This window comes from Lygodium microphyllum, chromosome 9, assembly GCF_053477565.2.
Source record: "Lygodium microphyllum isolate KBCC chromosome 9, Lygodium_microphyllum_v1.1.10, whole genome shotgun sequence".
NCBI lineage: Eukaryota > Viridiplantae > Streptophyta > Polypodiopsida > Schizaeales > Lygodiaceae > Lygodium > Lygodium microphyllum.
The window spans coordinates 73,227,857-73,242,267 of NC_141143.1; the positions used below are offsets into that span (position 1 = coordinate 73,227,857).

The 14,411-nt window shown below is 42.0% G+C and overlaps 1 protein-coding gene across 2 annotated transcripts; it reads right to left on the reverse strand.

Moving 5' to 3' along the window:
* Nucleotides 1-1,256: 1,256 nt before the first annotated feature.
* On the reverse strand, nt 1,257-3,674 carry LOC148031173 (histone H2AX-like). 2 transcript variants are annotated; one of them, XM_087684709.1, is made up of 3 exons: nt 3,519-3,674; nt 2,380-2,697; nt 1,257-1,754 (listed from the first exon to the last, which is right to left on the reverse strand). In XM_087684709.1, the coding sequence occupies exons 2-3, from the start codon at nt 2,623-2,625 to the stop codon at nt 1,533-1,535; spliced, it is 468 nt and encodes a 155-aa protein (XP_087540835.1). In that variant the 5' UTR covers nt 2,626-2,697; nt 3,519-3,674; the 3' UTR covers nt 1,257-1,532. The 2 variants fall into 2 exon arrangements, with proteins under 2 accessions (XP_087540835.1, XP_087540836.1); XM_087684710.1 differs by having other exon boundaries at nt 2,380-2,649; nt 3,519-3,643.
* Between the last annotated feature and the right edge of the window lie 10,737 nt (nt 3,675-14,411).

Consider the following 14,411-nt stretch of genomic DNA (forward strand, 5'->3'; position numbering starts at 1 on the left):
ATTACAATTGAAGGAAGAAATTAGGCAATGTTATTCACAACCATGCAATCAATAATTAACATTAAAACAAAAGGAGAGGACAACCAAAAACCAAAAACCAAAAACCAAAAGCACTAGCATTGTTGGCCAAAAATAGCAAGGTTTCACGTGTTAGTATATTGCTGGACATTATGAAGTAAATGAAACAATACACAAAACAAAGACCAATATCAAAATCAAATATAATGATAGCAAATGTCATTTTTCCAAGCGGCCTTGCATGTGGAAAATGTTAAAAGATATAGCTAACTCATTCCATTCCATTTGTACGCATCTAGAAGCAGGCCCCTCGCTTCATTCAGTGAGAACTGAGACCAGGCACCTATTTACACACACTTTTTTAGAAAAACTCAAGCATATTTTGGATTGACAAAGCATTGAAGAAAACCAACATATACAAGGATTATCCTCTTTTAAAGAGAGGTTGGAACATATTTTGATCATGTAATCAAACCTTTACAAATCTCTCTGAAAGAAAATGGCCAAAACATATTTTGGCTTCACATGCTTGCTTTCACAAAAATTGTTGTTTTTTTTGGGGGGGGGGGTGTGTGAGTGGGTGGGTGGGTGGGTGGAGTGGGTGGGTGCGGTTCCTTTCCACGTACATGTTGAATACATGGAATTGCCATGTTTAAATGTATGCCTTGGTCGCTAGTCAACACTGCACCAGTTTTGTAGGGTTTTATGTCAAATCTCAAACACCAAGGCTAACCATGCAATCGTGCCACAAAAGGGGAGAGTAAAGCAAGGTTACTTCAACACTAAGACGACGGTTAAATCTCATGCTGCGCTTATTAATTATGAACAGAAAATGGAAGTGATTAGCATCTCACGAGCCACAGTTTCACCCCTGCCAAACAAATGGATTAGCCCCATTAACCCTTAGAACAATGTTTTTTGAAAGATACAGTAGGGGGAGCAACGAGCTAAGGTAATCCCACTCCCCCGAACCCTCATGGTGCGACTCGCACAAGCCCTTACAGGGACCCAACTCTTATGCCAAAAAGCCCAAGCTTGGACATCATTCACACCTGTGCATCGCACATTTATAATCATAAAGACTTGAAAAACCATCTAGCACCGATTGAATGATAGCACAGAAAAACATTGAACAGCAGTGAAAGATAAACATGGTAATTAAAAGAGACTTGTGATGATAACTGTAAAGACTAATTTCATTTGTTTTCAATATCACACGTGAAGCCTTACCCATGAAATTAAGAAACATGTACCCTACCTATTACCCGATCCCATATGAAAGCACATGCTTAACCACCAGTAATCATCAATGGCATACCTTGAAAACCATCAGAACTAACCTCAGCATTTGAACTCAGAAACAAATAACTATGTACATGTATTGGCGACTTTTGAATGCTAAAATATCAAAAGTCCCCATTCAACCTCTGGCTAAAAAGAAAGAGAAACATGGGTTTTTTCCCTGGCCAGCAGGGCCAGCATGTATGGCCAGTGCTACCTCAAAGTGGCGGAGCTCAGAACTCCTGGGAGGCAGTACCAGCTTCTCCTTTTGTTTTCCCAGACTTCTTTGGCAAGAGGGTTGAGTGGATGTTCGGCAACACCCCCCCACTTGCAATGACCACATTGCCAAGAAGCTTGCTGAGCTCTTCATCATTCCTCACTGCGAGCTGGATGTAACGAGGAATAATTCGTGTCTTCTTGTTGTCCCGTGCAGCATTCCCAGCAAGTTCCAGAATCTGCAGACAAGTTCAGTTAGAAAATGCTACCATATTGCAAGTCACAAAAATGAAAGCAGATGCAACATCTACATCTACACTCAATCAAGCTAATAATGACTCAATCTATAAACAAATGCTGAATCCAATCACATTCTTCATATAGCATCTAATCAAGCTCTCAAGAATCACATCAAAATGGCAGGTAATCAAACTCCCAAGAATTCCATCAGTGTAGGCATCTCTGTTAATGATTACTCAATCTAATCACATTCTTCAGGAAGTATCCAATCGGGTTCTCCAGAATCTCATCAGAATGATAGGTAATCAAGCTCTCAAGAATCCCATCAAAATTATCACACCTATTGGTTCCCTCTTATTACACAATACACAATTTATACCTGACAGGTTTGGTTATGTGCTACAGAGCTTGCTCACATTTTTTCTTAATAGGTGCTTCCTGATAAATACCAGGCACTTACCCACTATAATTTGTTAATATCAGTGTTATCCCTTAAAGACTTTTACCAGTCCCTCCAGCAAACTGAAGGGATGAATGAATTAAATTGTGTGGTGTTTAACCAGTCAAAACAGAGTCCAAGCAACTCATAACAAATAAATAAATCTACAGAGCCATGATACTTACCTCTGCTGCCAGATATTCCAACACAGCAGCCATGTATACAGGAGCTCCAGCCCCAAGACGCTCTGCATATTTCCCCCTCTTCAGGAATCGTGCGATCCTGCCTACAGGGAACTGGAGGCCAGCTTTGCTTGAGCGAGAAACTGCCACAGTATCTTTTCGCTTTCCTCTTCCACCTGCGCCAGCAGTGCCTCCACTGGCACCTCCTCCACTGGCCGCCTTACCACTACTTGCACTTCCTGCTGCCATCTGGTCACTACCCACCACCCACCACTGCCCGCAAATATACCAGTTCTGTACTGAATCCTTCTCAGATTAAATCTGTAAGATTTGAAAAAAAAAACATGGCTAAAAGACCAGCATGCATCATGTCAACGCAATATCTAGCTCTTCATTCCAACAGCCAATCCAAATCTTACGTATCATCAGGAAGCATGCCTGATATCAATGCAATATCTAACTATTCATTCCAGCAGCCAATCCAAATCCTATCTATCATCAATATTAGGTTACACTAATTTCATAACAAGACAAATACCAGCAGACTGCATGAATCATCACAGATAGCAGGTGAACTGAACTTAACCACAAGAAATTATGCGAACTCCCCATATAACATGCAATCAGAGAAATCAGGTGAGTGAACTCCGCATAGCACCAGACAATTCAACATGCAATCAAAAATATCAGGCGAAACTAGGCTTAATAATAATTAGATATATAACTGCTTGGATCAGCAGGCTGTCTCATGGCGAAATGATGACTGTGATTGCAACAACTAGCTGATGTAAGCTCTTCTAGGTATTGAAATTAAGGTTACGGTCACTGCTAATACATGACTTCCAAATAAAACCCTCATACCAGAAAATCATCTAACACTCCTGTAACACCATAGATATCAGGTGAAATCTATCGTTTGGAGAAGATGCATACTTCAGGGGCGCAATTCCCCTAACACGAAACATAGTTCTAATGGCAAGATACCTACTTTTTTCAATACTCGTACTATCAGAGATACCAGGTGAAATCAATTTTCACAGAGGATGCATAAACGAGGCACACGATTTCGATAACGTGAACCGGAATTCTGACAACGAGATGCCTGATTTTGATAGAAAGCAAAGAAACGAACACCTCCATACCTGCAGAAAATCGACTCGCAGACTGGAAACCTAGGCTGAGTTAAACCCCTCTGCGCGCAGAGAGCCGTGGAAGAGAGAAGCACTGGTCGAAGAAGAACACGAAAGGACGGATTCCAGCAGCTCAAACCGAGGCTCGGCCTTTTCGTTACACTTCTATCTAAATTTAGGAACCGCCTTAGAGCCTGCCACGTGTCAACCCCATGCAACACTCACGTTCAAACTAAAATCCACAAGCCTCAAGGCCATAGGGATCAGGATATTCCTTTTAATAAAATCTAGGCTTAGAAGACTTCTAAACCTTTTAGAGGTATCAACACACCTGTATTTGCCTCTTTCACCTTGAAAACCCTAAATTTTAGGGTTTGCTCTTATGTCTAATCATAGCATTTGGACCACAGATCGTGTGTAGATTCTTCAATTCTTCTCTTCTTTTGCGGTTTCCTTTTCGCGCTTTAAACCTCTAATTTTGTGTGCATTCATACTTATTGCAAGATACAAATTTATGTACAATGATGGTTGCACCTTGTCACTATTACAAATTTGTTGCTTTCATTGAATGATAATCGATGATTATCGAATAAAGATGTCCTGTCTTTGTGATCTTATGTCCATTATTGGCCGTATAGTGCACTAAAATGTCACATACTCTATTTGTGCCCTATCACTTTTACATAAGTGTTGCCTTCATTGATAATCAACAATTAACATTTAAACACATTCTAATTCTTTGCCATTTATTAGCTAAATAGTGTGTTGAAACCCTGCACACTCAATATATGCACTTAAGCCAAATGATATACTTTTCGTGATCATCTACATACTTAAAACATCATGTTTCTATCAATTGAGGTGGAGCTATGAAGCCATTGGCTCAATTCGACTAATTTAAATTGTATTTTTTAAGCACATAGTACATTTATGTTACTTTTTATCTACGTGTGAAAGTGTATACACAAGAAGGTGTGTTACTAAGCATAGATGGCCTTATTATTGCTTCACATAGAGCAAATTTGGCTACTTACTTGTGTAGGGAGAGAGTGTGAGTGAGTAAGCTTGTAAGAGGCTTCCTCTCTTATTCATTGAGTTGGCTACAGAGAAAGTTGGCTAGGCCTAAGCTGGTTACAAAGAAGCTTCCTTTTTAGAGCCCCACGTCGTATTCAACTCAATGGAGCGTTTATTATTTAATATGTAGTCATATTTGGATCCTTGATATCATTTGGTAGGCCAAATGTTGCAACGCTAAGTGGTATTTGCCACATTATACGTGGCAACCAAGGCCTTAGCCAAAAATTCCTAGAGCTTGATGTTTCTCCAAAAACATTATATTCTGTGTTTCACCTAATATGATACCCTCTAAGATATCTAGGGAGGGTCTTCAATGTAAGAAGAGGGACTCTTGTATTGTCTTTTGAAAACTTATGATGAAAAAAAATGAATTTTGAAAAGCTGAGGTCTTAATGTAGTGGCCCAAGGCAAACTCCTTGCCTAAACCTCCCTTCCATTTGCTAGCTACATAGCCAATGAACCCATTTTCTTGTACAAAAAGTTGAAAAATAGTAAAAGCACCTAGTTAATTATACTGAAAATCTTATGAAATCAATATGGTACCCAAATGAACATAGCTTAGAAAATAAACCTTTTAATTTTCATCTAAAAATAATAACTCCTCACTCCAAATTTGGATGCTTGATTGGCTAATTTGTGATGATGTGAAAGTCAAGTCCTTATTTGATTTGCCCAAATGAGATAAGGAAGGGTTGATTCATATCAGAATGCATCCTTGTAGATCATGGTTATAGTCTCTACTCTGCAGCATAGTATTCTGTATCCTCGACACTTGAATCCACAAGAAGATACTTATCCCAATCTATAATAATAAAGTTAGAATTTGTTTCAAGATTTTGTGCAATGATAGTGGTAGTATTCCTCCCTAATGTTAAAATGGGCTTGGATATCATGTAGAAGAATATATTACCTTTCATCAATAGGGAAGGTGGGCAAAAGAGCCCTCCACCGCCTCTCCTTGCTCATTAATTGAACCCACCTCTGTGATCTCCCTTCTCAGAGCTTCAACATCCAAGTGATCGCTTTGTTCCTCTCAATTGCTACATCTACTAGCTATGAAACCTCTTCCACCTTGTTAATCTCTCCTTCCATAGGCTATGGTGTATCTTTTAGGGTCTTGGATAGGCTCTTTCCCTTCATCTCCTAGTAACACATGTAGAAAGAAAACAAATTTGTGAAAATATTCCATGATAGAGCACTTTTGATTGTGTACAAGGGACTATAAATTTGCCTTCTTCATGCTTTTAGAAACCCTCAAATCAACCTTGCTTAACCTTCTCCTCATGGGCTTTTTGAGAAAGACATCATTCATATGAATGTACTAAAGGCCCTCAATATCAAACTCTCCAACAAATGTTTACTCTCCATAAAAGTGGCCTCCTGCTCTTCCAAGTACACTCATTAGGCCTTGATCCATTCCTCCACAAAGAAAGTAATGGAAAATACACCTTGGACACCTTTGATAGTCGATGTTATTGTCCCACTCGAGAAAGGAAATCTAAAAGCATGTTATTAGGGGTGCCTTCACTCGTCAGTCTCTCCTAGAGGAGCTTCAGGAGTACTTTCACTCCTCGTAAGCTCTTGAGCCTTCTCCACATGTTGCAACTCGGTAGCATCCATATAGAAACATCTAACCTGCATAAGAAACTCCAACGGACATAAAGTCAAAAGATGGAATCCTAGAATGGGGGGGGGGGGGGGGGGGGGAAGGGGGCACAATGTAGGGAGGGGGTGCAAAAATATGGAGGCTCTCCATCGCCTTGTGTGCCCCCCCCCCCCCCAAGACTCTCACAATGTGAGGGGATTTCAAAATACTTGATGCCACCCTCGCATTGTGTGGGCCACTTTTGATATCTACACAACGTGAAGGGAGGCTACAAAAATATCAAGGGTCTGCCTTCACATTGTACGAGCCACCCTAGGACCCACACAATGCCAAGGGGAGGGTGTCTAGAGGCACGTCCCTCACATTGTGTGGGTCCCCTCACAAGGGGGATGCAAAATACTTGAGGCTCCCCTTGCATTGTGTGAGCCACCCCCAACACTACAAGATATAGGTCTTATACCGACGTTAAAAGCGATGAAAATATAAATAAAGAAAATTTCCCCCGTCATTGCAAAAAGCGTCGTTATTGGCGACGCCATAGAACTGTCGGTATTAGCGTCGTTATCAGCATCATTATTTGTGTTGGTATCAGCAATGCTGATACCGACGCAAATAGCGATGCTGATAACGACGCCAATAATGACGCGTGCAGGTAATTTTGCAACGTTAATAGCGACGATAACACGAAAAAAAAATTGTGGCAGGGCAGCTGTGTACTTTATTTGGGCCATACAAAATAGTTTCTACACTGTGTACAATGCTTGTGAAAACAAAAACAAAGTGTACTTAAATCATAACATTGATACATGAAATAAATACACAATTTCATAATAAAAGCAACTGGTACAATCATGGCAAGATATCACCACTACATAGAAAATGTTTACATAGATTAGGCGACCAAAAAAGAAGGGTGTGTGAGCTCTAGGGATCCAAGGGTGAGCTATACATCCTTGCCATTCGAAAGCTCATCCCGCCGCAAAGGAGCATCAAACGAACTCTGCAAAAAAAGAAACAACTACACATCAATCCACCATACAATAATGCATTCTAATTAAACATGGTAATTACGGACAAGAAAGATGAGTGACTTACAGGGCCGTCGCGTCTATACAATCGGTCGATCAATGCAGTGAGACCGTGCCTCTATGCATATCGAGTCTCAAGGCCGGTCGGATCGTGATTTGTAATGGAGTGCTACGAAGAAAACAAAATACTAATTGTTAGAAACATGATTGTCAGTACAAAGGATATTGTAAAAAAATAAGCAAGCAAAACAAAAGAAAAACTTACAAAGTCCTCCAGATATGTCCTGTGGCCGCCACTCCCAAGATGATGGACCACTTTGGCCTTTAGTCTTGCCCTCACTGCCTCGCGATGCTGACTCCAATGTCCTGGAGAATCTGTAGCCTCCTCCCTTAGTTGGCACCAGTTGTCTGCATCTAGCCACTTGGGCTTTGTAGCCCCACTCTTGAGTGCATTGCGTGCGTCCGATCGTTTGTGTAACATATATGCACACATGCAGTCCATAATCTAGCCTGTAGAAAATCTATCTGATGTGGCTGGAACCGGAAACTCCTCATGCAAGATGCTATTATGTAGTCCTTGCTTCCCTCCGGTATGTTTTTCCAATGATCTAAGACGTTGTGCCGAAAAACTTGTTGGCACAACTCTCTCATGCGAGCCATCACCCTCCTCTCCTCATCATTCATGATGATGGCTCCTCACCTATCATCAACAAGATAGGCATATCTCTCTAGGGTATGCCTAAGATGGGTCCTCTCCCACCTGCGACCACGCTCCTGGGCATATCCTGGAGACCCATGTACATCTGGTGTATCGATCGGGATAGTATCTATCGATGTAGCACCCATAGGGGTGCCACCTGCAGACGACTGAGCAAAAGTCGGAGTAACTGGAGTAGATGTCCCCACAGGTGTGACAAATCTTGGAGGTGACGCAACTCCAGCAGAACGATGAGATGGAGACACCGCGTCCATGCCTCCACAACAACCACCTGAGCCATGCTCCCTGGAACTGCCCCACGAGAGCGAGGAGTAGCACCTGTATCCCATGCCGTGGGCTCACTGCCTCCGTATCTCTACAGCATCCCCTTGACTCTGAAGCACTCTCTCCCTCTAGCCCAAGTTTGGAGCGTTGACCTCATCTGCTCGAAGCTGAAGCATCTGATCGCACCAAAGTAGATCTAATAGAGCAGCCTAACGATGTCCAAGATAGCTCCTGGTCCGCCATGTCAAAATGATCTCACATAAAATGCATATTTTATGTACCCTTATAAGCGATTAGTCAACGAATTGAGTAAGTGGATGCTCCAAGTATGAAGTATCCTATGGTCCCATGTCAATCTTCTGACACAACTCCGCATACACTGGAAGGTCGATAGACATGTCACCATAAAAGGATGAGTCCACCTCGTTCTCAAAGAATTCTTAGACTCATGTATTTCCATCATTGTTACCCGATGTTGGCTCCTCTACATGCTTCAAGCTTTCGGTGGCCTCCACCCCTTGCAATATCGACCCCTCTATTTGCATATTGTCCTCATCTATGCTCGGAACATCGCTTTGATCATATACTCTCACACTTCAGGGAGCTGAAGGTATAACATACCACCATCGAGGTTGTCGGGGGTTTGGATAGAAGATTACCTGTTCACAAACACGTACAAGAGAGATTAAACTATTGTGACATGTACCATGTCATAATACAATTAACAAACAAATGAGTTCATGCACCTGTTCACAATGGGCCGGCAACAGAAAGGTGTCACGCAAATCCGTCCTTTTTTTTTCGAAATCTATTTTGAGAAATCCAGATGGACCTCGTCGAACTGTTGCTCCAGCTCCTTCAAGTACCACTTTGAACCACTGAATATCGAATAGTATCATGGAGAAGCTACGGTAATCCACCGTAACAATACTTTGCAAGTTCCCAAAATACTCCATCTCATCTATAACCGTGTTTGGATCCATTGCTCGTCATCGGCTCTCTTGCTCAAACCTTGCCATGATACCACAGTCCATTGTGGAGTGCATTTTGTCAATACGCTCCACATGAAAATGTCGTCCGCGTGACCACCTTGCACTATATATTTTGTATTGTACATTGAAACACTCAAATTAGTTGTCGCATATAAAATATAAATATAACAAATCCTAAACACATCATCACCTTTGGACTACATCCCCTCGAGAATTCCCACTCCTCAATTGAGACCTTCGCCCCTTCGTGAGACGTTATCGTCAAAGCTCCATGCAACCATCGCGTTGACATGAACCGCGGCATCTCCTCCATGCCCTCAAGATATCAAATCGGTTGATGGTGCGTACTACGTCAAAATTCAAATCGCGCTTCCTCTCGATCTTGCCTAGCTTGCTGGTACATGGCGAGCCACGTCTCCATAGAGGCATGGTGTAACATACAAAAGAGATTCACCTTCTCCTCCATTGCAGCATCCATTCTTTTTTCTACCCTATTGCCAACCACCACATCTCCGGTCAATCTATCATCGTCCTTCAGCGACCATAGCATTTTGTTGTCTGGATCCACCTTTGGTAGCCATTGTGAAATATGCACTAGCGTCTCAGACACCAACCAACCTTCAGCCATGCTACCTTCTGGCCAAGCTCGTTGTCAGACAAAGTCCTTCAGGGTTTTCATGAAGCACTCCAAGAAGAACATCCATCGCGTATGGACAGGTCTAGCAATCTCAACTTCATCTACAAGATGCACAAGAAGGTGGATTTGTATCATGAGCATACTGGTAGCACTACAAGGATACACACATATAGCGACGCTAAGTAGCGACGTTTTTTTCAGCGTCGATATTAGCGTCGCTAAAAACGTCAAGCCGCGAGCCGCACGCGAGGAGAGGAGCATCGCCCGCACGAAGAGGTTGTGGAAGAAGAAGAGAGCATGACGGTATGCCCTGTTTTGGTTTCTTTACAATCTTTGTTTTGCTTTGCAATGTAGGTTAGAAAGTGTTGGTTTCTCTTCAATCTTTGTGTTGCTTTGTGTTGCTTTGCAATGTAGGTTAGGAAGTGTTGAAAGAGAGAGAAATGGAAGCGAGTGTTTTCAAATTTTTTCTTGTGTTGGTTTTTATTCTTTGCAATGTAGGTACGAAAATGTATGTGTGTGAGCATAGTTTAGAGCCGACCTTAAAGATAGATAAGTTTAGAGCCGAACTCAAAGAGATAGGTATGAAAATTCAAAAAAAAAGACCTGAAATATATATAGTGGAGTGGTCCCAATATACAATATAGAATCGTTATTAAATTATCATTTCATTGCATCGCAGTCAAGATGTCTAGCACTCATGACCAACATGGTGGTGATCGTGAGGCTTGGCTCAATCAACGTGTCCCCTGTCCATGCACGCAATGCAAATTGGCCATTCGTCGAAAACGTCGTTTGTCCATAGAGAATGTGCAACGGTATGGAGAGTTTCTGTAGCTGAAGACTGCTAGGTATTCACTTTTGTCGGTTTAATTGTATTATTTTACTAACGATTGTGAATGCTTCAGTTGATGTGTAGAGATAGCAGCAGTGGCGGAGGAAAGCATTGGAATCTAGCGAGTATTCGACCTATGGATTATATTTTGATAGGCGCCACGCCTATATTTTGTTATGTCTATTGAGGCATTGATTATTGATTATTATTTTGTATGCACCTATGCGTACAGATATGTTATTTCTATTTGGACATTGAGATTAGGCGTGCCAGACTCTATGGGTACCGTCCATTAGCTTTATTTTCTATTTTTGTAAAAGGCAAACTCAAAAGCTAAAAGCTTGTCATATTTTTGTAAATTGGGCTATTATTGAGCATGAAGATGGAAATATACATAAAATACATGCTTTGTGAAGCGCTCACACAAGGCATGGGGGAGATTGAACCCAATTGGTCTCTTGCTCTTGTCGTTCATGCTTTTTACATTGTTTTTTGTGCAAAAAGGTAGAGTTCATTGTTCTTGGGGACCTTCCGGGATTCACTACGTGAGCATATAGTGACCGATCTGCGCACCAGTTTCGAGTTGAGATAATCGACCAAGTAGTCTTGAATTACGAGATTGCGGTAAGTTCTCTCTCATTATGTACTATATGACATGTAATTGATTTAAGTATAACAGTTTGGGGTTATCTTAGAAGTTAGCTTCTTAACGTCCTTTACAGGGTTAGGGCCATGTCGATACATTGCAGTCCGCAGTTCTCTTGCATCCAGTAAGATAGGTTCGTCCGCGCTCTATACAAATGCCGTCCGAGATAATTAACTGTCTCATAGAAGGTGATAATTCTCAACCCCCTTCTATGGGTGAGAATGCTGGAGACATGGACGATCCTCCTGCTTTTTTGGAGCTCGAGTTAGAGGATATGATCGAATCATTGCTTCCGACGAATTGCAGGTTACTCGTATCTCATAGATAAGGCCTCTAGCCATTTATACATGAATGATGATGGAAAAGCTGTCATCTCTAGGATGCATGAGTTGTGCCAACAAGTATTTCGGCACAACATTACAGACAAGTGGAAGGAGATCCCAAATGCCAACAAGGAGTACATAATCGATACATTGTATCGAGAGTTCCCTCAGCCCTCTAGCAATGATAGATTTTTGAGAGGGTGGATGATGACGCGTATGCGTGACTATCAGTCGCATAGGCGGTCTGATGCATGCAAAACAGTCAAGCAAGGCAAATCAAAGCCGGAGTGGCTGGATACAGAGGACTGGAGTAATCTCCAGGATGAGGTGACATCCACTCCAGACAAGTGGAAGCAGCAGAAGGATGCAGCAAAGGCGCTTGGACGTAGGATCGGTGCATCACCTTGGTAGCGACGGCCACGCAACATTCGTGGTAGATTTTGTAAGTATTAATAGGGTAGAGTACTCTAATTTAATGACATCCATGTTGATGTATGTATTTCGAATATGAATCTCAAGTACGTTGTTTTTCAATGTTTGTGTGCCACAACAAGGTTTTACGAATCGCGGTCCGACTACACTAGAGGTGACATACGGGAAGAAGCATGGCTTGAGTGCCCTGATCGAGAAGCTCTATGCTCGCAGAGGACCGGTAAGTAGTAATAAATATCATTCCTAATTTGAGAAATCTGTCATTATATGTCAGTTTGTATTTGGTACTCACAATTATATATGTATTTGCTGTTGCAGACTCCCTTCGATATGCCACTACAGTGAGAGGAGTTTTCTGATGCGGATGAGTCGTAGAGAGCAGATCAGGCTACATAGGATTACTCCCCATCTTGTATTATGTAAGGCCTTATGGCCTCTATCCTCCATATATAATAGCAAAGTGTATATGATTCGGACTTCTATGTTGTAGCATGACTCCATATTTGCTTTGTCGCAGTAGCAGTTCTCAATTTAAGTTCTGTTATTTTCTTTATCAATGCAGTGCACATTTGTGTTAATTAATGTCATAAAAGTACTTGTTTGCAAAGTCTTGTCATTATTTGGGATCGATTGTCTAACTTCTCTAACAGCAAGAATTGTCTCTTAGCCCTGTGTGGCTCTAACTGTGGCAGGGCTGCATCTGCAGCGCTGCCACAAAAAAAAATTATTCTTTGCAACCGTCAGTATCAGCGTCGGAAAATAATTCTGCAATCATCGGTATTAGTGTCGGAAATTCCTCTGCGCTATTTTCGTCATTAATTTCGTCGGTATTAGCATCGCTAAATAGCGAGGCAAATAGCGACGGTTTTGTAGCGACGCTAATACCGACAACGGGGATATTTTTTATATATAAAGAAAACGTCATTATAAACGTCGTTATAGCATGTATATGTTGTAGTGTAGGCAAGTATTTCTCAAAGAGACAGACCGTCTCCACTACTCCCCGCCTCGCGGATTCAATAGAGGACGTCTTAATCTCCTTCTGTGAGATCCATTGCACTAAAGTCGACAACTTGTAAATGGCCCTGCATATTTCTGGAGTAAGGCATCCTGCGATCACGATCGGTAGTACAAACTGCCACAAATGAGAAAGCATTATGAAAAATGGCTACACTCCAAATAGCAAAATGCTCACGCCAATTACAATCCATTCGTAGTACAAACCTGACATATCTTATGCCAGTCATGGGATTTTAGCCCTGATAATTGGTTGTCTTTAGAAAATGCAGACCTAAGAGAACACATTATACCCATCGGAGTGCGGATAGACTTGACTATTTGCTTCACAATGCCCTTTTCTTTAGTGGACAAAACCCAAGGAGCGCGAGGTAGCTGCATGCAACCATCAGCACTCGACTACAGCCAAAGCATCTCCATCGTGCCTACCTCCTTCAAATCCATTCGTGCCCCTATAGTGTCTCTCTTTCCTGTGATGTGGTCCCATAGCAAGCTGCCCACATTCTTGAAAATATGCATGGGATCCAACAAGTAGTTGATCTGTAAGTGGGTCCAATATGGCAACTCGTAGAAAACTGAGAACCGTCGCATTCCGTTTGGATGTGACTCCCCGTGGACCATTTTCAGCTCGTACTAGCTTGCGGCATTCATACGTGTTGGAGTTCTTCCAAGAAAACTTCCCTGAGTTCATGACCCTCTGGCAAGAAAGTGGTATATCCTTGATATACCATCTTCTTCATGGTTCTGACCTTCGGGAGTCTAACTGTGGCCTGCATAATGGACATACATGATAACCTAAGGTAACCAGACCTGTTTCAATACCTCTATCTAGTGAATACAAACTTGAACGAGATAAAATATAGATATTACCAACGAGAACGGAAGCCTATTTACCTGAGCACTCTCCAAATCCCAGAAAGTCATGCATCATCCACATGACAATGGCTCTTATATTGGCGGACCGTCGACCATCGCGCTTTCGCATATCTTGCACGATGATCCCCTCCTCCCGCAAAATATTAAGCTCATCGACTAATGGACAAAGATACATGTCCATATTTTTAACTTTGTAGTGGCCGGGGACGAGTAAGCTAAGGATGAGATGTCCTTTCTTCGTAGAAAGCCATGGAGGGATATTGTAGTTGACAAGGACTATAGGCCACACATTGTAAGAAGTTGAGTGCAGACCGAATGGGTTCACACCATCCATTGCAAGACTGAGCGAAAGATTCCTTGGCTCTCAGGCAAAGCTTGGGAAGGTAGAGTCAATATGGCTCCATGAGCGTGAATCCGTTGATATTCGTTGAACTCCATTTGTGGACCTATTCTGCGC